The following is a 22,909-nucleotide window of genomic DNA, read 5'->3' on the forward strand; positions in this document are numbered from 1 at the left end:
TAGAGAGAGAGAATGAAAAAAAAGAAAAAAAACAAAAAAACACAAACAAACAAACAAACAAAAAAAAAACAACAACAACAAAAAAAAAAACCAGACAGCAGATGGAGCCAGGACTGCTTTTATGCCTCCCGTTTTGCCATGCTGTCTCTAGAGGCAGTCTGTGCTCCCTAGGACATACAGTTTATGTGCAATATGCAAAATAATTTTTTGAAACAGAACAATTACAAATGCAGACACATTTTTGGCATAAATCTTTGATCGGCTTTGCTATTCTCTCTTAAATCTTCTTTTAAATAATTTAAAGCAGTGAATTGCATGTATCTGTCATTAAAGTAATCTTTACACCTCCAATTTACCTATTTTAATACAGGAAATTGATTATTTGGGCTTGCTAGTAATCTACCAATGAACAGTTTAATATCTTGCACAGAACATAACGATCCTTTTCTAAGATACCATGACATATTTCATTAGCTGGAAAAAAAAAAAAAAAATTGCACTAGTACTAATATGCAATATCCAGTATAATTGTTCACATGGTGCATAATGCAATTTTTCAGTATAAGAGTTTTTTCTTAATTTCTGTCTGTGGTGGTTTTATATCAGACTGCAAAGGCACCATTTTTAAAAAGTGATTATAATATTTTCTAAATAGTTTCAGAAAATGCAGAACTAAACCAAATATTAAACTGTATCAGCCAGTTAATGGGGCTAATAGCCAAAAGTGTTGCTGCTAATTTGCATAAACCTCAAATTCATAACTTTTCTGCTAATATTTTATAGATACCCGTGCTTGTGTAACATCTGACAGCAAACGTGGTTTACCTAGGTAAATATTTTTTTGAAATACGTCTATTTGTCAAAATTCAGGTATGTACTCTAAACCTGTGGCTCAGGATGCTTCCAAATTGTGACCAATGTGCACATGCAGAAACCTCATTGAAGAAGCAATTGATTGGTTTACAAAACAGAGAATGAAGTGTTGACTAAAACCTCTCTAGCCTCTCATTCAGCCATGAAGGAAATTAAAAAATGTCAATGATTACAGCATTTTCACCATTACAGTACTATTTTTAGTACTGTGGTACTCAGAGGTTGTAGTGGTGAAAATGGGTGCCTTTACAGATGAGCTGCCATGTATTATATTGCTATAAAACCATGACATCCCTCATTTATGGACTTCTGTGTAATCTCTGATTGGTAAAACTGATCACTACTCATGAAAAATGGAAAGAGGACAAGATATCATTAGGCTTCCAACCTGAGTAAACAATACAGGAGAGAGACATTTTTATTGGTTATATTTTCATTTTTCAAAGGAATATCTTCTGTAAAAGTCAGAGCTCAGCTAAAACTTTCCAAACCCAAGCCATGAATTCCATCTAGCTCTCAACCTATATTAGGAACCAGGGCTTCAAGGCATGTTCAGAGAATAGTTTAAAAAAACGTATTTTCTTAATTGTTCTCAGATAAAGGTACCCACAGATAATACTTTTTCTTGGTGTAAAGCTAGAAACAGTCATCTGGAGAAAAGCCACTTACAAAAATGAGCTGTAGACTGGGAAGGTTGATTGCTATCCCTGCAAGGTGGTAAATTAAAGACTAACAGAGCACACAGATAAAGATTGTTGCAGAAGTCAGCAGCGTTTCTTCAATGGGGAATCCTGTATGATTAGTTTTCTCTAATTTTACAAAGCTGTCAGCATGCATGTAAATAAAAGGGATATGAATATACATAAGTTTACCAAATGCCTTCCAATAACATTCCATAGCAATGTTATTAAAGAAGCAAAGGTGTCATGGGACTGAAGAAAAAGGTTTATTTGTGGACTGAAAGCTGGTTAGACAACAGAAAACAAAGGACAGAGTTTTACAGATTTTTACCGTGAAAAAAAAATTACAAGTGTAGTTCTCCATGGATGAGTGCTTGGACCAATTTATTATTATTATTATTGTTATTATTATTATTATTATCATCTATAAAAGGTAACATACACTGAAATCTCCAAGTTCATAGCTCATAGTAAGATCCTTTAGACAGTGAAATTCAGTACTGATGGTGACAAACTCCTGAAAGAGCTCACAGATCTGACTTAACTGGGCAAGAATTTGATTAGCCAACTTCAGTGTGGATGTAAGATAAGGCATCTAGAAGGGGAAAAAATAACTCTTAACCAGGCCTACACAATGCTAAATAGGGAACTTGCCTTTGCAACCCAGGAAAGTAGTTTGGGCATGATTGGCATTCCTCTGAAGTATTTGGTTTAATATGCAGCAGCAACTCAAAAAGCCAAGTAGTGTTGGACATCAGCAGGAAGAACAAAGAATAACACAGAGGGCATCATTTTGCTGCCATATAAAACCTGTGTGAGCCCATTACTTGAGAACTGTATGGAGCCCTAGTCTCCACATCAGAAGAAGTAAAGACAGACCTGATCCAGAGCTGTCTTCCCTGTGGAAGACAACTAATGCTCAAGGTGATGGACACAGACCTTATCAGGAAAGACTAAAAATGCTGCAACTTCAGTCTGGAGAGGAGAAGGTTGTGGGGGCATATGACTCAGATTTGCATAATCAAGTGAGTGGGTAAGCTAAACATATTTGGCAAAACCACAGAGGTATTAAAAATAAATGAAAGATTGATTTAAAACAGAAAAGAAAGGGAAGAAAAAAAAAAGGGGAAATACTTCTTTACACAAAACATAATGAACTTTCGAAATTTGCTGCCATAGGTTTTGAAGGCTGACACTTTCAGAAGGCTCAAAAAGGCATTAGACAAATTCATTGACATTATTGATGAATGGATTTTAAAAGGACCAGCTAAGGATACATTGTCTGACATCTCAAATCCAGTGATGGTGGATGATGGGAGATTAGAAAGGGAATGGACTGCAGAAAGTGATCCAACTTATTACTCTCCCTAAGTGACACATTCTGCTGCCACTGTCAGAGACTGACTGCTGGGCGATAGGGACCATTGCTTTGTCGCAGCAGGGTATTTCTTATGAGCTTATTATCTTCACCAGCAGCAGTAAAACAGAGAGAGGAAGAAAAAAGAGATCAGTATTAGTGGAGAAAAACACAGTAGAGAAAAAAACATAGAAAATGTGGGTACACTAGGGAGAAAGAGAAATGTTACTGAAATAGGGAATGCAGGGGCAGGAAGAAAAGATACACACAGGGAACAATCAGAGTTTCATGTTATTTCAATACACAACTCTTGGCATAGAAGAATAATATTTTGAGTAATAGGCAAATTTGGTTTGTCTTGTAATTTTTAAATTCCAAAACTTACTTTGTTATAAAAGGTCAACTTAATTAGCTACAGTAGAATTCTGAGAAAATAGCTGTCCTGGACCTAAAGCAGACTTCAAACACAACCTGAATTTTAAAAGTTTAGTTTCACAAATATTATACACTGATAGTTATAGGAAAAATGAGAGAGAATATAGAGTATTTTAAATAAATCATATGTATAATATGCAAGTCAGTTAATATTTTTTTGGAAGCATCTTAATGTACTTGAAAAGCATAAAACAAGGTTTGAAAAATTAGTATCAAGTCTACATTTTTAGCATTGTATTGTTTTCACTCTACTGTTATTAAAAAGTCTATTTGCAGACCATATGACTGTTCTTTGAAACATGCAACCACATATCATAAAATTTTTCAATTTCCTCATATTGCTTGGCATTGAAAAATAAAGTGCATCCAAAGGCATTTTCCAGACAATAAGCTTTAAATAAATAAATAAAATGAAGAAGGAATCCTGCAGTCCTCTCTAAAGTTCCTCCTTCCATGACGAAAATCTCTGCAGATACTTCAGAGATGTGTTTTCCTACTGTTATTTTCAGTTCTGCAAGCTGGATGCTAAAGACTATCAAATAAGGATGGTCCCATTTAAATGTGATTCATATAGGTACAAACAGCCAAGTTAAGTAAACCACAGGGGAAAAATAAGGCCTTCTGAATTTCAGAAAGCATTCTCCTCATGCTTGTTCCTTGAAATACACTGTAGTGTATCGAAAATACAAAATTATGTAATTTAGAAAGAAAAAATTTCACAAATAAATAAAATTACATTGATCTTTGAACTGCATTATTCCCAGTTCACAGCTGAGTATGGAAGGGAACTTTGCAGACTGTCTACTCCAATCCCACCTGCCCAAAGCAGAGTGGTTGAATTTTATTATTACTTGCTTGATCTATTTAAATCAGAGTAGCTGTGGCCAAGCAACTGCTTGGCAACTACACTGTCTTGCTACATCTACCACAGCACTGAATTATAGCAGTAAGTTAATAAATTACAGGGTAACACCTGGATATAACAATCCCAAAGAAGGTATTATGCCCTTTGGAGAAGTCCTAAATTCAAGGGAGGAGGTTGTATGCAAAATTATCTCGCCTCTTCCTTTCCTATTCTTTCTAAAAGAACTCTACCAAGTTTAAAAACAAACAAACTAAAAAAAAACCCAGCAAAACCTAGACAAATATACAGAAAGGGAGGAAAAATCGAGAACACAAAGGAATTGCATCCATTTGCAGTAAATATGCTATAATGTACTTCACACTGTTGCCATTTAAACTGGCAAGAAGAAATAGGTCATCAATCAAGAGAAATGCCACGGATGTTAACAAAACTATCTTTGGCCTTGGATTTCATGTAAAATTATTTAAAAAAACCCCAACTCTAAACCACTGATTTCAAAGCTCAGTTTGGCCTACCTACTTAAGCAAGACTTCTGTCCAAATGGAGAATCATTACAATCAAAGTAATTCAAATAGCAGTTCTTATTGGTGTTGTTGTTGCTGCATCATTTAACTGTATTGCTCTAGGAACAGCTCAGTTTAGAATATCGTCTATCTGATGGAGATTTGCTTTATGGGTATTTACATGAATTGTAAAAAACTAATCTGATAGCCCTGAAAGGAAAATATTTTTGTTTTCAGTATTACTGTAGATGGAGAGAATAAAAAAAGTCATAACTTTAATGAGAAATTAAAAAAAACCCAAACTTTTTATTAAATTTACATCAGACCAATATAGCAACAACTCTAATTAATTTTTTATGACTTCCCATTTTTGGATTTTCTGAAACTTTGCTACTTTAGGCTGATTATATTCTGTTCTGTTATGGCTGATTGTGGTTACTCTTCTGAAGCAAATGTTTTGGTTTCTGCTTTCAGAATATTTTCTTTTTTTTTTTTTTTTTAAATCAGCCAAGTTGTAGGATTTAAAAATTTTTGCTACTGTGCTAAAGTTCTTGAAGGGCAGGGTCTCTTTTTTGGGGGAGGGAAGAAGCAGAGGAGGAAGCTATAGAAACACAGTCTTAAAACTCTACTTTGATATAATCTGTCTTATTGGTTTATTCCCGTGAAAATCTATTTTGCAACATAATTTGGCATTCTTGTATACAAACGCTATTGTATACAAATGCTATTACTAGCATTTACAATGTTGCTTACTATTTAATACTAATTCATAATTAATCTCTTCCTACCTTCTCCCTGTATACATGCTCTGTGCAGTCTGAGCATTTTTTTTCTGGTGTCAAATCGAGAATTTTATCTGAAGGTGGCCAGCATCTCATCTCACACATGGTGAAGATACATTCCAAATGAAATGGAGATATTCTGTGGCAGGTTTTTCCCCTCTAACAGCAGTGAAATCCAGCACATCTTACACATTATTATCCCCCTCTGCATTGCCCATAATGCTACCAAGGACACAGCTCACAGACAAAAATGAAGACACCATATCCAAGATCTCTGTTTACATAACATCATGCCACTTTTCCTGCCTTTGCCTCACTCAGTGAGCATTTAAAAACATATGTGGGGACAAAAAATGAATAAACTAGGGATCTTAGGACCCACTACAATTAATCCACAATTGCAATGGGATGTATCTGTAACAAAAATGGTGATGGACACGCGTAACTGAAAGCACATCACACTTAAGGAGTACAATAGATGGAACAGGATGAATAAAGTGGAGATAAGCATTCATAATTTATTTAGAATAACTTTTTGTGATGTCCAGTGGATAACAGAGATTTTCTAATAGGAACTGTTGTGAAGAGCACACACAGAACAACATCCATCATTCCCATTATGCTGGGCACTGTTCAAAACAAATGTGATGGAGAACAGGAGCAAAATATAAGCAGACACTTCAAGAAAATAAAAAGATGAAATAAAGACTACATTGCCACACATACAGACATAATTGAACACTATCTGAATAAGGGACCTGACTTCTGAGTGTCTGACCTCACAGCATGCTTATATAACAGATTTTAAAATGGAACACAAGCAATTACTTTTAATTTACTGGATTCAAATTCTGCGTAAGGACATATTACCATATACACATGCATCTACATATGAACCAATGAATTCAATCAGGGTACTTTTGAGTCCATGCATTCACCAACTCAAAGCCTTAAAAATTACGGGATTTTTTTTTTTTTCATTACTGTATGCAACTTAACTTCACAGGAACTATAAAAAGTGTACCTTGTCAGACTTTGACCCTAGAGACAGGTGACAGATTGTCTCTAGCACTTTTTATTATTCATAGCCTTTGCTGGTGATCTGCTAGGAATGGACACAGCACTGCACAAAGATAACATCTTATTACATTTGGGCATACTTGCCAGCCATCTGTACCTATCAATATTGCTTTCTCTCCTCTCCACAGATGCACATTACTTGTACTTCTAATCCTGCACTCCTCTAATTTTCCCCTATAATGATTCTAACACACATTGTGACAAATTTATGCACCCCATAAGCAGATTTTATAATCCCTTTTTCTTAGAAGAGCCAATAGACCGGTGCATTCATGTAGTTTAGGAGGGTATATTAGTTCACTTCTCTACTGCTTCATTGTCTCAGTTTATAGTGAACATACTAAAACTAAGTTTTCACAGTATTTTCACACAGACCTCAAAAAGGGATTTGGGCATACATCCTACACCAGGGAGTATCAGACATCTCAGAACAAGAATCAGATATGAATGGATACTCATCTAAACTAAGGGAGAATGGGATCTGTCTTAGATTTAGTCCTCCTCTGCTGAGGACAGGTGCATGCTTTACATAATGTTTGTATTTCTACTTGGAAAAAAAATCTTAACTTCATATTTTTATCCATTATCTTCTAAATAATTTCTCATTCATTTCTTTAAAAAATTAAGTATGAGTCTTTTTCTTTCAGAAATGAGTAGGGAAAAAGAAGTTGCTTATGCAACCAACGTTTTACATGACAGCTCTTTGATCAGAACGCTCCTGTTATGTGGGCTAACCAGGCTGAGTTTCCTCCATCCTCCCAGAAGAGAATAAAAACTGCTTTTCTCAGTGCAATAGTGAGAAAAATTCTCATTAACTAACTGGTGGCCCACAGGTGATGTACATTATATCCAGTGTGTCCAGTTACCACTAGCAGTTGGAGCACAGCCTATGATTCCACGGATTTAAAAAAAAAAAAAAAAACAAAATAAAAACAAACCAAACTTCAAAAAACACATTTGAAATGGCACACAAAATTTACAGCAAATAGCTTAATTTTTGGATTTCCATCTGTGAACTCAGGAGTTGTTTCAGTGATCCTTGTAGGTCCCTTCCAACTCAGGATATTTTATGACTCTTAAATGTTAAAAATGCAAGGTCAACCATAAAAAGCAGAACTATTAGAACACACATGAACTAAAATAATCTATGCAGCATGAATTTGCTCTCCACTTGTCCTTAATTATCTTTTTCTGCCATAGAACTTTTGCCTCCCCCATGCATAGTACAGTCTACTAAAGTAAAAACTTTAAGAGCTGTTTTCTGCCAAACTTGTCTATTTGGTACAAAATAGGAATGTGCAAGGTACAGTTCAGACAGAAAAATGCAGAAAAAAAATTCTATCAATGCTGTTATCATTTAGTGTTCTGAAAGAGCAAGCCAATGGTCATGAATTAAGCTTTTCACATGTGGCTGCTAATAATTTTCCCATTTTGTGATTGACCAGTTTGAGACAGTGGAGGTTGATGATATTCATATATCTTAGTTCCACCGTGTTGCCAGGCAGTAGTCATTTGAGACAAAGGAAATTCAGAGCCATTCTGGCTAAGGTGGACATATAAATTGTTAGTAGGAACAAGGAGCCTAAAGATCACCTAAAGGTGTGCACAGTATATGCAACAAAATGTGAAAATAATGGGAGGTGCAATGGGAGGACGTGGTATAAACATGTTAAATGTGCTACAAGAAAAACAGACGTAAAGCAGGTCAATATGGAAAATCAAGAGAGTGGACACTAAGTGTTTGTGGCATTTGGGATTTTCCATGGCATCTATAGAGCGGGAATAATATCCTCTTCATCTCACAGAAATATTGTGAAGGTCAATTCATTAACGTTTATAAAGCTTTCAGAACTACAGTGGTGAGCACTTCTGTTGCAAAAGTCCATAGGGAACTTAATATTCAGGCATGCTCTGAGTTCTAAGTATGCAGAGAAATATTGAAGTGGTTTCCAATGAGCAAACTCTATTTGTTTTGCTAAATTAAACCTAAAGAAGAAATACGGGGTCATGTAATTAAAAGTTCTCTGCGCAAGCGAACTTAATTTAAAAAACTGGAAATTCTGAGTGCTTTGTTTTGCAACCTTAAAAGTCTGAAAATAGTTTTGAAGCTGTAGTTGCATGTGTAGGCTATGAAAGGTCTGCATTAATGCATTTAGTATTAATACTTGATTAACAACTAGACACAGTGATGTGAAAGCATAGATATGTGCAAAAAAACCCAAAACAGGTGAATCCAGTTACACTACCATAGGTACCTCAAAAATCTTCAAAGTTCTTTAAAAAGCAGATTTTAATGTGCTGTGCTCTTTATCATGGATGAATTTTATTTCTAATTAATACAAACATTTAAAAAGAGAAAAATACCTTTTGCTCATTACAGATTTCATAAAATTAATATAACCTAATTTAGAAGTGTCATTTGTGATGGTAGTTTCAACAGAATAGGGATTTGCATCTAACATTAGATCCAAACTCTGGTATATAGGAAAAAAATCTTTCCCAACGTGATCTTATTTATCATTAAAGTATTGAATGAACTCTGAGCACTTACAAGTAATCATACTAATTTTAAAATGGGTTTTCTCTGAACTGTAGCACTTCATACACATTTTATTTTTTGTTCCCTGCATGACCTTACTAAGGAGGTAGGAGAAATTAACCAAACAGCTCAAGGTAACTAAACCATATGGGATAGCTTATAACAAAGATTTTTTTTTTTTTATTCTTCATAACCAAAAATAGAATTATGTACTCCTGCAGCACTGTGCTTTAATTGCCATTCCAAAATTCATCTTCTCTCTATTATCATTGAACTATAGCATCATGTTGCATGGGCAGCTAAAGTGCCTACTTGACTACTGTCAAAAGGACTAAATGTTTATCTTTGTAGGTTGACAAAATAAGGTATTACGACCTATAAACTCTGGGAACTAAGATTTAAGGCCACCTGAGAGGAAATACAGATAATTGAGGTATTTAAATTGGCTACTGATTGGCTGTATTTTGAAGGCCTGCTTTTGTCAAAGGTAAATAGGATTAGGAAGACACAATAGCAGTCTGCCATGGGATTCCATACCAGTTTTAACAAAATTCTAAAGCTAGTTCCAGCTTCCATGGGTTTTCCAAAAAGAATGGGTAATGTGCATACTGAAACTATGACTATACTATCAACAATTCCAAGGGATGCTTTTTAGATTGCAAGACTACCTAGTAATAACATAAAGACCAGTTTGGAAAAGAATAGCAATCTCATGCTTTGGGGTTTAAAGCAGTCCATAACCATCATAACCAGCATTTGGGGAGTAATTCTTTGAGGAGATTAAATTGGCAATTCTTGAACCTTTTTGAGGATATCCAGTTGCTGGTTACAGCTAAAGAAAACATACTGGAGTAGATTAATTGTATGCCTAGCAAAGTGCAATTGTTATTGTGCTTTTAACTGAGGTCTTGATTTCAAACATTTTATGCATAAAGTGATTAACCTCATGCTCTACAAATTCTATCCTATGATTGTTCTTCAATAAAAGGTCAAGCAGTTCTGTATGGGGGGCTTATTTTCATGAAGAATAAGTACTCTATGTACAAAAAATGTACACCTTCATTCTTATCCAGTTTTTCTCAGCTGCGTCATCCCCTAACAAACAACCTTCTGCAAAAGTAATAAAATCACTGTTTTCTCCTTTTAGGTTCCCTCTGCTCAAAGTTCTACTCAAATGATTTAAAGCTCCTAACTGTGATCTTCTCACTTCCTGTATTAATAGCAGATCTCTCCCCAGTGCCGTATTTAGTTTCTAAATGCTCTGGACAAACACAGTTGAGCCTAAAAAATCCTTGACAGAAAAAAACCCAACACCTATAACAGAGAAAATAGAAAGAAGCAAACCCAAGGAAATTAGGGTTATCCCCATTAAAATTAACACAGACTTTACTAGTATATTCTACTAGATCATACTAGTCTAACTTTCAGATGCTGTTGCTATCTCACACATTCAATTACTGTGCATTATAATCAATGTTTTCATGACTTCCACTTGGATACCCAAATTCCACGAGCAGCACCTCAATATAACAAACTGCACCCCAGCTTCCTGTTGTCACAAAACAGATATGACAAAATTTCACATTGCTTGAATACTTTTGAAATGGTGCCATTGATTCATTAGCAGAGCTACCAACATTTAAATTTATTATGCTTAAAACAGGCCATGGCTATTTCATATGTAATAGTTTCAAAAACATTTCATTCTTTCAATACAGAAGGTTACATTAATGTGTTAAACATAAATGCCAAAAGTAACTCATTGAGAACATCTCAGTGTAAAAGGAAATATTCAGTTTACTTCTATTAGGTTCTAGTCTGTACCTCAAAAAGACACTGTAGTAATAAGCATCCTAAAAATGTCACAAAATGGAGAGATGGCTTTCAGGTGTGTTACAAATGAAGTCAGGTGCATTACCAGTGAAAGTCTTCTGGTAGAGGATTGGATCTGTGCTTTCAGTCAAGCAGACCTCCCACAAACTTCAGAAAGGCAATTTATTTACATAAAAACTGCAGGGTAAGGCCCTTTAATTCTTAAGTATGAGTCAGCTTTTATGTTTCACATTAAAATGAAGATTTTTATAATCAGAAAAGAAAGGAAAACCAGTTTGAGGTGCTACTTAGACCGTTAGCCCACATGCCTTGATCCTGCAGATCATAACAAACCAAAACTGTCATTAGCTTTACTCAGTTCTGTGTGCAGCAGGATCACAGATCATGGATCCTTAAATATGCAGCCTGTATAACTTATGTAACCGAACACGAAAACACACAATTGAAATATCAGAAGTTCTACACAGCAAAAGCTTGGGGAAGACAGAATTCGGATTATGTGTGCCTTGTTGTGTTTTTAACTTAATTCAAAGTGACTGAGGTACAAATTATGGCTTGGATCCTGCACCCTGAAGCAGGGAGGGTGAAAGCTGCGCCTGCGTCAGGTCCCACTGCCTCCAGAGCACTGGCACAGAGCATAACGCAGGATCGGGGCCTGCGAGGCTTTGTGGGTTCATTCAAACATCCTCGTAAGGTTACTAAACTGCAACAGAGCTGATTGAGTAGAGCCCACTGTAGAATACACACTGCAGTGTTTTATGAGCACATAATCACCTCGTATTTTGGAAGTTTGCTTTTGGCATACCTTTGTATCTTAAAAAAAAAAACAAAGCTGGTATTTCGTGTACAATAGACTTCTGCAGTAACATGCATTCATAAGCAAGAGCTGCTGCAAGCAACCAAAAGCTTTCCTATACAAATATTTACTTTGTTGAGAACATTTCAACCTGAGAGCTTAGGCAGGCAAATATAGCCTACTGAAATCTTCTTCAAATGACATATTCCTATACACTAAGTAGATCTATTTCCAAGTAGATCTATCAGATTTATTTCCAGGTAGACCTATTAGAATATAATACTGTCTTCAGGTAATATCAAGCCAAAGAAGAGAAATAATGGAGATTAGGCAAAAAATAATTTCACTTCATCTTATGTTTCTTGTTTTTTCAAATCTTTCATAAAATAAAAATCTATCACACTAAACACAGATCTTTGGCCCTATCAAATGACTTAAACATGAAGAACCATGTTGACTGTAGCCTTACTTAAAAGTCTTAGAATGTCAGACCTTCTAATAATATTTTAATGTATCTTGATTGTTTGCATTATCTTTTTACTTAAGTGACAAAAATTGGAAATCGCTGTATTGAATGCTTGGAGTTTCACAAAATGCCAAATTATTATTGTCCATAAATAAAAGGAGTTCAACTCAACCCTGGGAAGCAGGTATGCACTCATCACTGATGCTCTGTTAAACTACAGAATAACTTGAGTTAATAGGCCTGAACCTGTTTTGTTTCAGGATGGCAAAAAACTCCTATATATATATTTATATATAAAATAGAATTATGTTAAAACTATTTCAAAGATCTCTGAGCCTTTAAGTCATAGGGGCTCATCCTTCTTCCCTTGAACTCTGAAGCAGTTTTGACACTTGCTGTAGCTGAAAGCCAAACAGAATTAGAAACATGGTATCTCAGATCAGGAAAGCTGTGTGTTTCACAAGGACTAGCTCTGCACACAAACTTAAGGGCTTGTCTTGGTTGTTTCTATTGCTTTCTTCTTCCCAAAACACAAAAAAGAAATGAGAATGTGCCGGGAGTTTACCATAACCTAAATTTCAAATCAATTGGTATCTGGTTAATAAAAGGAAAGTGAAGTCCATTTACTCCTAATAATGTAAATTGCACTACTTAAGAATTCTAATTTTGAAGCTCCTAATCAAAACAAATAAGCAAACAAAACTTGTAGTAAAGCCAACAGAATTCACATAGAAGTTAAAGATAACAGCAGAGGACCATAATGTATCATCACCTTTTGGTTTTCTCTTCATTACAAATGCATGATTTTCATATTTCAGAGTTAGTCAGAAGTACCAAATAGTTTGTACTGGTTTACTGGTGCATTTAAGAGCACCACTGAAAGCTCTGTTGCAGAAAACAGATACAAAACAAAACACACAGGGATGTCTTATGCTTTCTATTCAAAGAAGATTCCCAGTTAAGGACCTGACCAAAACATGAAAACCAATTCCAAACAAATTTGGCAACTTGTGGTATTCATGCTGTCCCACTAAGTTTAGTGTCACACAATCATAATCTTCAGTACTAATGATAAACAGTCATCCTGAAACTATATCCAGTCCTTCACAAATAATTGAAGTCCTGCACTCAGTAATCAGTGCACTGTCTTTTATTTCTGGCATGTGCCTCGTTCTTAAAAGAAAAAAAAAAAAAGGAAAGAAAGGCACGGAGGATGAGAAGAATGAAGAGGGGAAGTAGATGTATACAATTTTAAATTTCTAATTACTTATGTTATCTGTACTAGCACCAACTGATTTGCTTTCCTGCCCACAATCTTGTTCGTAGTTAGGGATCCAAGTGTGAACTTAGGATTTGGCCTTGAATGCTGAAATCAAGATTTCTATGAATTTACTGACCATCCCAACTCTGCAGCAGGAAAAAAAAAAGCATCCACTAGATCTGTCTTTTCATCCCAAAGTCCTTATACAACCACTGCAGTTCTCAAGTAAAAGGTTTATTGGTATCAGATTGCTGCCCTCCTGCTCCTTCCTCCTCCCCGCCCCCAACCCAACGCAGTTTTTATTATTTCCATAGAAAATAAAAATACCGCCCTTACCTTACAAATCTGAAAATAATCTGAAGTGAGCGTCTCCTGGATCTCCTCTCTGGGTGTCCCTGCAGCTCCTGCAGTCCCTCCTGGGTGCACGGAGCCACCACCAGCCCCACTTCCACTGCCACTGCCACCACCACTGCTTCCACCGGGGGATGAGGCAGTTAAACCATCCAAAACTTTGCGAAAATTAAATTTCTTCATTTTGGAAAAATCTTTCGGGAGGTTTTGGGGGGCAGAAAGGATGTGTCGTAACACATTCAGCTACATGTAGAGACCAGGAAAGTCTTTAATGGTCCTCTGAGTGAGGCAGCACTTTAAGTCTCTTGTACCAAACAGGATGTCAATATTAGGTATAATTGATTGAAAAATACAAAGGCTTCATTTTGTCAGACGTGAAAGCTACTTGGAAAGGTCCTTTTAAAAAATAAATTAAAAAAAAAAATCCACAAGCAGGACTAAGATTTATGTTCAAAAAAGGAACAATGGAACAAGCGCCATCGGGTTCGCTCACAAAATCCACATTTAGCAGTGGTCAAACAGAAAAGTAAATAAAAAATTCAAGCCGGCATCCAAAACAGCGGGATCCATCCCTCTATCTTATCTGCCTAAGATTTGCCTTCGGCACTTGATTATTTCAACAAAACTGCCAAAATTCGTCTACATTGAATCTCCCCTTCCCCTCAAGACCCCTTTCAGCTGGGGGAACCTTCGCCCCCAGGGTTTCGGAGGAGCGGATCCCCGTTTCCCAGCCGCTGCCGCGACTCCCGCTCTCTGCTTCCCTGCCCACCCCAGCAAACGCCGGGAGCCGCTGCCGCGCTCGGTGCTCCTTTCTCCTCCCGGGCTCCGGGCCGGGGGTTGCGCGGCCGCCCCGCGCCGGGATGCGGGATGCGGGCAGAGAGCCCCCTCGCTTTCCTCGCCGCCCCGGCCGCTGCTCCGTGAGGACCGAGCGATGGCAAAGAGCGACCCCCTACACCAGCCCGGCCGTCCCGGGCCGATCACCCGTCCCGTCCCTGTGGGGACGGACCCCTCGCCCGTCCCGATCACCGAGCCTGTGCCGCTGCCGTGCTGCCCCCCGGGGCCGCTCCGGGGGGACCGGGCTCCCTTTGGCGCCGGGGGGACCCGTGGCGGGGAGGTGCGAGTGCGGAGCGGAGCGGAGCGGAGCGGAGCGGAGCAGAACGGGGCAGGTGAGCGGGGAGCGGAGGGCGGCGGCGGCTCCCGCCCGCCCGGCTCGCTCGCAGCCGTTCTCCGAGGTACTGAAATCTCCGCCGGCGTCAGCCGCAGCTCCTCCTCCTCCTCCCTCCCTCCCCCGTCCTCACGCCCCGCCCGCCGCACCAGGGCGCAGCCGGCACGAGCCCCCCCTCCCCTCCGCTCCCGGCTCCGCGCTGCGGGGGGACCAGGGGCGGGGAAGGGCGGGGAAATGCCAGTGATTGACAGCACCGGCTCGGGTTTCGATTGGCTGCTGAGTTCTGGTGGGTGGACGAGATTGATGGATAGGGGAGGAGGGGCGGGGACTGTGCCCGGCGCCTCGTCGGCCCAAGGCTCCAGGTGGGGGGCAAGCGGTTGTCTGGCGGCCGCCGCCATCCTTGGCATCTGATTGGCGCGCTGTGAGGATGGGCACCTCCTTCCACCAATAGGAAAGGCTACATAGCGACTTTGCTCCGTGACGCCCCGCCCCATTCCAGCGGGGGGCGGGGCCGGGGGGCGGGATCATGCGTGGAGGCCCCGCCCCACTGCGGCGGGAGCGGCGGTGGCTGAGGGGGAACGGCGCCGAGGGGAGCGGGGCTGGCAGGGGCATGGGGGGCCGGTCAGGGAACGGGGCTGAAGTTGGTTTCGCAGCCTAAGCCGCGTACGGGAGGGCGAATCGACCCAAACTGGGTCATGAAGCTGTGCCACGGGAGTTTTATTGGTTGGATATGAGGAAAAGGTTCTTCGCCCAGAGAGTGGCTAGACACTGAAAAGGGCTCGCCAGGGAAGTGGTCACAGTACCCAGTCTGACAGTTCAAGTAGCGTTTGGACAACGCTCTCAGGCACATGCTTGGGGCTGCCCTGTGCAGGGCCAAGGGTTGGGCTCAGTGGTCCTTGTGGGTCCCTTCCAGCTCGGGGTATTCTGTGGTTCTGTGAAGATGTCACGGGAGGTGACGGTCCCGGTGGTGGCGGAGCTCCCCCGTCGCTCAGGGAGCTCCATTGCCCGGCTGGCACAGAGCGGTCTGTGCGGGTCGGTGCTCAGCCTGGGTACTGATACCACCGGCCTCCTCGGGCACTAATCCCGTGTTCATTCCCCGGGGGAATACAGTGACCCAGGGCTGCCCCTCCGGGCGCCTCGTGGTTCAGAGGTTTCCCAGGGCTCGCTCCAAAGCGTGGAACAGCTCTCGGGCCTCCGAAGCGCCGTCCGGCACAGGTGGTGGTACACAAACCTCTATAAAAAGGTTCTTCAGGTCGGGAGCAAAGGAGGCAGCTATTAAAAGTGACTCATGGCACAGCGCTGTCAACGTGGTTGAAGCCGGGAACTGACTAAAATGGTGTAAGGAGCAAAACTTGTTCTGTACGGGAATAAATAACACCTGGGCAAAGTGTTGCACGTTGGTCACATTTGAGGTGTGCACACTGATCACCTCATTTTGCAGATGCTTCAGGGGTGCTTAGGACAGTTCTGTAGGACGCGCACTGTAACACCTAATGTGGGGTTTGTAAATCTTACAGTTCCGTGAAGCAAGGTAATAGTGTTTACTTTGGTTTCTTACACTGAGATCCATATATATTTTGTTTTCACTTCAGCTCATCCCTGTGTGTTCACAGGTACTCCCCATCTGAACGATAAAAAGATTGCAGTGAAGTTCAAAGAATAACTGTAGCTTCGCTTTTGCCCTTAGGAAAAATAAAGGATACAGTGCTGATGAAACTGGAAAGGTTGATAAGTTTCTGTAGCCAGAAAAAAAAAAAAAAAAAAAAAAAAAAAAAAAAAAAAAAAAAAAAAAAAAAAAGGAGCATATCTTTGTATGGGAAACAAAATATATGAGGACTATGGCAAGGAGACAGAAATGAAAAAGAGGAAGGAACTGAGTAAGCAAATCTGTAAAAATGTAAGTACAGAGTTTTGGAGAATAACGAAAAGTCAAAACCCAGTTGAAGCTGTTTGAAGAATGTCATGTCCTACTGATATTACGTTCACCACAGGCAATGGAAGTGGAAAAAAAAGGCTAACAAAACCCAAAAGAAAGATAACAACATGAATTGTAAATAGAAAAGGGAAAGATAAAAATGAGATTATTAGAATGAAGAAAATGTCACAGACTTGCAAAAAAGAGAAGACACTAGGAGTCAAGGGGTACTAGAGGAAGAAAATCTGATAACATAATGGTTCCACAGTTCTAGGGAGGACAGAGATAAGACAGTTTTAAGAGAAGAAAGGGAAGGATGAAAATTAGAAGAATGATAAAAAGCATTTGGAAGTAGAATAAGATGCATGCATTTTTTGAATACCAACATTTGTCTTTCAGAGAATCAGTATGAAGAGCTGAGTATTGATGATTAGATATTTCCTCAGAGTATCCAAAAAGGCAGGCAAGGATCCTCATACTGCCAATGTGTTGTTAGGAAAACTGACTTGTAAGAAGCAAAATCAAAAGAACAAAAACATACTGGCCAACAAAACATAATCAATTCTGTTTAAAAATACCAACTGAGGAAAATACTTTGACTCACTACTGGTACATGTAAGGGATGCAGGTCCCTTTTGAAAATTTTGCTCTAAGCTGGACACAAATCCAGAAAAAGAGAGAGAATGATGGAAATTAGTTGTGGTGCAGAGGGGGACAGGACAGTCCAGGACATAGGCAAGCTCAGTAACACTGATGACAGGCACAGAAAGAAGCCCCACTGAATGACCTGGCTGGGGAGGAGTTCTGATGTATTACCAAAACCAACCAACCAAACAAACAAAACCCACCCACCCCACCCCCCCCCGCAAAAACAAACAAACAAACAAACAAAAAAACCCACCCCATAAATACCAAACAACCACCAACCCAAAAAACAAACAAACAAAACAAACAAAACAAACAAAAATAAAAGGGACCAATTCGGTTTTGACACAGTAAAAATAATTTATTTTGTTTTTAGTGGAGAATCAAGCAGTAGACAGATGAGGCATCCACTTGCTGGCTTTTGCTTGTTTAGATGGTACTGATGTTTCACAGGACACTTCTGAGACTGCATAGTTTTGCCACCAAGAGTTTTAATAAAAGTTGGTAAAATTATGAAAGTGTGGAAAGATTTTAGATGTTAAATTTATATAAACCAAGTTAAATAAGACATCCTAATGCATTGTGGAAAATCTGTATCTGAATCTGTATTTTAGATAGTAGGGGGGAAATGTATTCTTCTGGATAGTATCTTTTATATTTATCAGTCATCTTGTTCTGCAAGGTCAAACAGAAACCAAACGAAATGTTAAAAGGACAACAGTTTGCTACAAAGATTTTGCTGAGAAAGAGCATCTTTAACATTCTACACCATAAAAATTCATATGAATTCTCATTTTGATTTTTGCTTAAGTAAGCTTGTGATTATGTGTAGCAATATAACAAGACTGGTCAGAATCAAATCTAGCAGAGGAGAGCAATGTTAATTCAGTGTTATCTAACCTCAGTCTGATTCAAGAACTGACCAAGAAAATGAAGAATCAGAAAGATGTGCTTAGATCGGCTGACCAGAAAGTGATAGCAGTAGAGATTGTATATGTTTTGCACATGACTGATCATTTAAGTTCTGTTCAGTTCTCTTTGGAGTTTTTTGCTTACCTCATCTGTCTTTCTTGGCTTATTTTTTTATAGCAAATCCTGCTTCAGCCCATGCACTAGAATTTCCTGAATTTTTTAAGCTACAAACATATTTTAATTTCAGGTTATACTGTTGGTAATTAAAAAAAAAAAAAAAAGACATGAAGAAGTGTGCAATAAGGGTTGGTTTCACAGCTCACACTTTTAAAATGATTCATACAACTCCTTTAGACAATATACGAATTAGTAGTTAAAATCAATGACCCTTGAGAGAAATCATTGCATGCCCATCAGTGGTTGACTAGACCACAGCCTTGCAACTATACCCTGCAAAAGAACCTCTGTGCTTATACAGAACTGAAGAAAAAGGATGTAATCAGATACCAGAAACACATTTATGCCAGAGCAGGCAAAACCGTGACTTTCCGTAGTTACCCATTCCTCATTACTCTGCGGGACATTTGCCAATATTGCCCATGTTCCTGTGTAATTCCAGAACATCGAATGGCAGCAAGCATAGTGTTCCTGCCTGCAGAGCCCCACTAAAAATATCCCCAGTCAGTGCTGAGTATCTGGTTAGAACAGCTTGCTGAACTCTATCAATTAGCCAGATCTTAATCTATTTAATGTGTTTTATTAAGGCTATATAATGCTAATGTTTTAATCAAAATGTCAAGCAGTACTAAATCAGATTCATTAGGAAGGTCCAAGTCTATCACATCCATGTGGTTACCTCGATCAAACAAACCTGTAATCTCATAAAAAATTGAAGTCAGGCCTGCTTGTCAAGACTTGTTTCCACAAAGCCATGTGGGTTTGCTTTCATTATATTCCTACCTTTAACTCCTTATTGATTCAATCACACATAGCATGGCTGCTTTAATTCACATAACATCACTGTATTGTCTAGGATTACCTAGAATGCCAGGTCTATTATTACCTTGGTCATTCTGCTTGGTTCTTGGAATAACACGAGGTTTCCTTTGGCCCTTCGAATTACTAGCTGTAAAGAGAGCTGTTAAAAAATAACATTAGAAGGCTGGAAGCCTCCTATTCTGTTAGGATCTTTCAATACTCAGGTGCCACAGAGACTGCTGATTGAAAAACAGCAGTGCCGTTTTCATCCTACATAGGTGTCAATGGATAGAAAGCTAATTCATCATTCTCATGTAATATTAATACATAATACTTTTTTTCCCCTTCACAAGTACAGGATAGAAATATTTACCATAAAAATTAGATCTTTTATGCATGCTCAGAGACCAGATTTCTTAATAAAGAAGCTGTGGGATGTGTCTGTACAAAACTGAGAATGTAATTTTGTAATAAGAACTCCATTTTACACAGTAGGCCAAGTACAGGTGTAAATTAGCCCATGGTAGAGTTATCTGTTTCAGCTTGGGTGATCTGTTCTCATCAGTGTTGAAAAGGAAGGTCCTGCATCCAATTGAGCCCTTGGGGTTTTTTGTCCCTTCAGCAATGCGTTAATTTGCTAGGAAAGTCAATAGTTTTATTTTGGGTTAATGAGCTGGATTAACTCTGCACAGGGTCAGACAAGCCCCAGAGCCAGTGCAAAGAAAGGCAGGGCTATAGGCCTGGACAGAGCAATGAGGGTGGCTTTGCTTTTGTTAAATCTGGTTTGGCTCAGACATACAGTACAAATTCATCGCAGTGGTCTATTGAGTTATATTACAAATATATGCCCTATCCAGGAAGGGCTGCATGTCTCAGTGACGAACTGTCACAAGCCATCCAAACAACAGTTGGGGCAAATAATTTGGACTAGTCTGTACAGACTGTCCTGCTGCATTAGAAGAATGCATTTTTTTGCAGAGGGTTCTCCCAAGGCTTAAGGTGGGACTCAACCTAGATTTGTTTGTTCTGGAAGCAGGGGTCTTTTTCTAACAGACTGTGGGTTACAAGCTGTAACAGAAGCCATGGAGGAGATAAAACCTCAGTGATTACTATCTGCACAGCAATCATCTTCTGTAGCTTTACTGTAGCAAATACGCAAAACTTTGGGATGTCAAATCAAGATAACTTGGGTTCTAGTCATGACAATGTAGGGCCTTGCCAGGGACACAAAACTGGTCTAAGAGACTTAGTAACTACTAAGGTAGTAAATGTATGTCATGTACCATGTCACCACAGTTTTCTTACCAGAATTTATTATTGTAGTTGTCTGACTGACTTTTTTGTATTCCCTCTGCGTCCAATTTGCATTGTATTCTATGCACAGTTTTCTAGTTCTTGCTCTTGATCCCTTTTCTTAACACTTCATTTTATAGCTTCGCTACCTCTTTCCCTTCTTACTCCTTCACTAAGGATTAGACAAAACTGCCTGGCTTCCCAGGTCCTGCTGTGAGCCAGGCTATTTGAACTTCTAATGACCTGGGTTTGCAATCCAGCCCGTCAACATTCGATGTATCTAAAGGTGCAACGGTTCATTAAAATATTTTTAGTAAGTGGCACAGATTGTCAGAAAGCAGACTTGTTATTCTCTTACTCTGAAGCTTTCATTTCCATCAAGCATATGTCTAACTTTTGATCAATATATTCCTTCTCTGAATTTTTTGTTAATATTTTCCATTCGGAACATTTTTGTCTTCGCTAGTAAATGCAAAACAGCAGGAGCCGATGCCTTTCCAAAGACAGTTGCTATTAGTTCTCAGATCAGCTTTCCAAAAAAAGACATCTATGAAAATGGGATAGCCAGTAGCTTTTCAGTAGAAAGACATGCTGGGGTCCTTGACCAAATGTGTGCCTATCCAGGTAACACATAGCCAGATCACCAAACTGACCCATTACCCTCCCCAAAAAATTAGCAAAAGACCACAGATTTCCAAGTCATCAAGGATAAGCTTTCAAATAAAGAACTTCAACCATCAGTTAAGCATGTTAGATAATCTACTGTATCTAAATCCCTTGAGAGAAGAATATCCTTTATTGAAGCAGAATCAGTAGGAGCTTTAGCAAGTCAGGAAGACTGTAATTCACAGTGAATATTCTCTTTGTTGTCAGCCTTGCTACAAATTTGACGTTTTGTGCCTTTTCCCATTATTTCTCTGAATGTTTTGCAAATTATCACTGACATTTGAAGTGACAGCCAATGTATTCCAAATTGTTAGCTCGCTTTACTAGATTCTGTACTAACAAAGGTCTCAGTTAGGACTGGGGTACTTGTCTCGGTTGCTTTTAAACCCACACAGTCTTGCAAGTTTGAAACGCAATCTTTGAATTCATATTCCACTTACAGGAGACTATAAAATAAGAGCATAAGGAGTTAGAAAGAAAAAAATACATTTAATGAGTCTGCACTTGGTCTGTAGAAAAGCCATCAGCACAGTTTGCATTTTGGGTCAGGTTTCTTCTAATACTCACAGAAAAGAGACTTCTTTTTAGTTGGGGAAAATTTCAGTTGCCCTTCAATATCCTTCAGTTTAAATTATAGGGTAAAAAGGTCCATTCACTCAAAGTAGTTTGATGAATCATAGGAACCAAAAATATAATGTGTCAGTTCACAAAATATCAGATATCACATCCTTGGCCTCTATGCAAAAAAATCCTCTTAGAAAAGTCTAGACCTCCTATAACCTTGGTCCAAATGCAGGTGACTGCCCTTTCATATAGATGGCCTTAAATAGTGTAGGTATTTGCATAAAACAATAGTTGGAAAGATTAAAGCAGAGACAGAAAAGAAGAGCAAAGGGAAAATGGATCCCACATTCCAGTATTTCAGTCCTTCCGTCATGAAGAGCATTCAGTTTTATGTCTGGGTCTTTCATTTTTAACAACTGATATGTTCTGCAAATACATTACTGTTGACCTGCAAGACCAATACACTTGTCTCTTCTCGACTAAGCAATACTTCATAATAAACAGCCTCATCAGAAGACTCCAGGGAACAAATGCTGCCTGCAGTCTGACTTTCAGCCCTCTTATGAAGTCTGTGAAGAAAATCTCGCTAATACTCTATGGAACCATCCCCCCACAAACCATCCCCCAAACCAGGGCCACATCCTGACCACAGCCAGACCCCTCATTGTAGAAAGATTGAAAACCACCTAGTTGGCTGTCTAAGAATTGTGTCAGGCTGAGCCAGTCTGTGGGTGAATTTGATCACTGCAATGGCTCTTATGCCTTCCTTTCCCCCTCCCTCCATTGTTCCTTTTCCCCCCTTTAATCTTAAATTAAGAAGGCAGATAAGACCATTCTGTCTCCTCTGTAAGTATCCTATGAAATATTCCATCCTAGTCTCAATGCTTTATTGAAAGGAAGTCTGGCAGAAATGTTAGCAGTAAAAATCCAATCAGTCCTAGAAGTTTAAA

General features: G+C 39.0%; 1 protein-coding gene across 1 annotated transcript in view; it reads right to left on the reverse strand.

The window, feature by feature from the left end:
• The window catches only part of LOC114066229 (syntaxin-binding protein 5-like), a gene marked incomplete at its 3' end in the record, with an annotated part of 75,307 nt that extends 60,369 nt beyond the window's left edge, over window positions 1-14,938 (reverse strand). The window contains exon 1 of the mRNA XM_027900756.1: window positions 13,807-14,938. Coding sequence (XP_027756557.1) covers window positions 13,807-14,004 — 198 coding nt within the window. The remainder of the gene's footprint in view (window positions 1-13,806) is intronic.
• Between the last annotated feature and the right edge of the window lie 7,971 nt (window positions 14,939-22,909).

This window comes from Empidonax traillii, unplaced genomic scaffold, assembly GCF_003031625.1.
Source record: "Empidonax traillii isolate 1590-97213 ecotype Southwest subspecies unplaced genomic scaffold, ASM303162v1 scaffold747:size309294, whole genome shotgun sequence".
Lineage (NCBI taxonomy): Eukaryota > Metazoa > Chordata > Aves > Passeriformes > Tyrannidae > Empidonax > Empidonax traillii.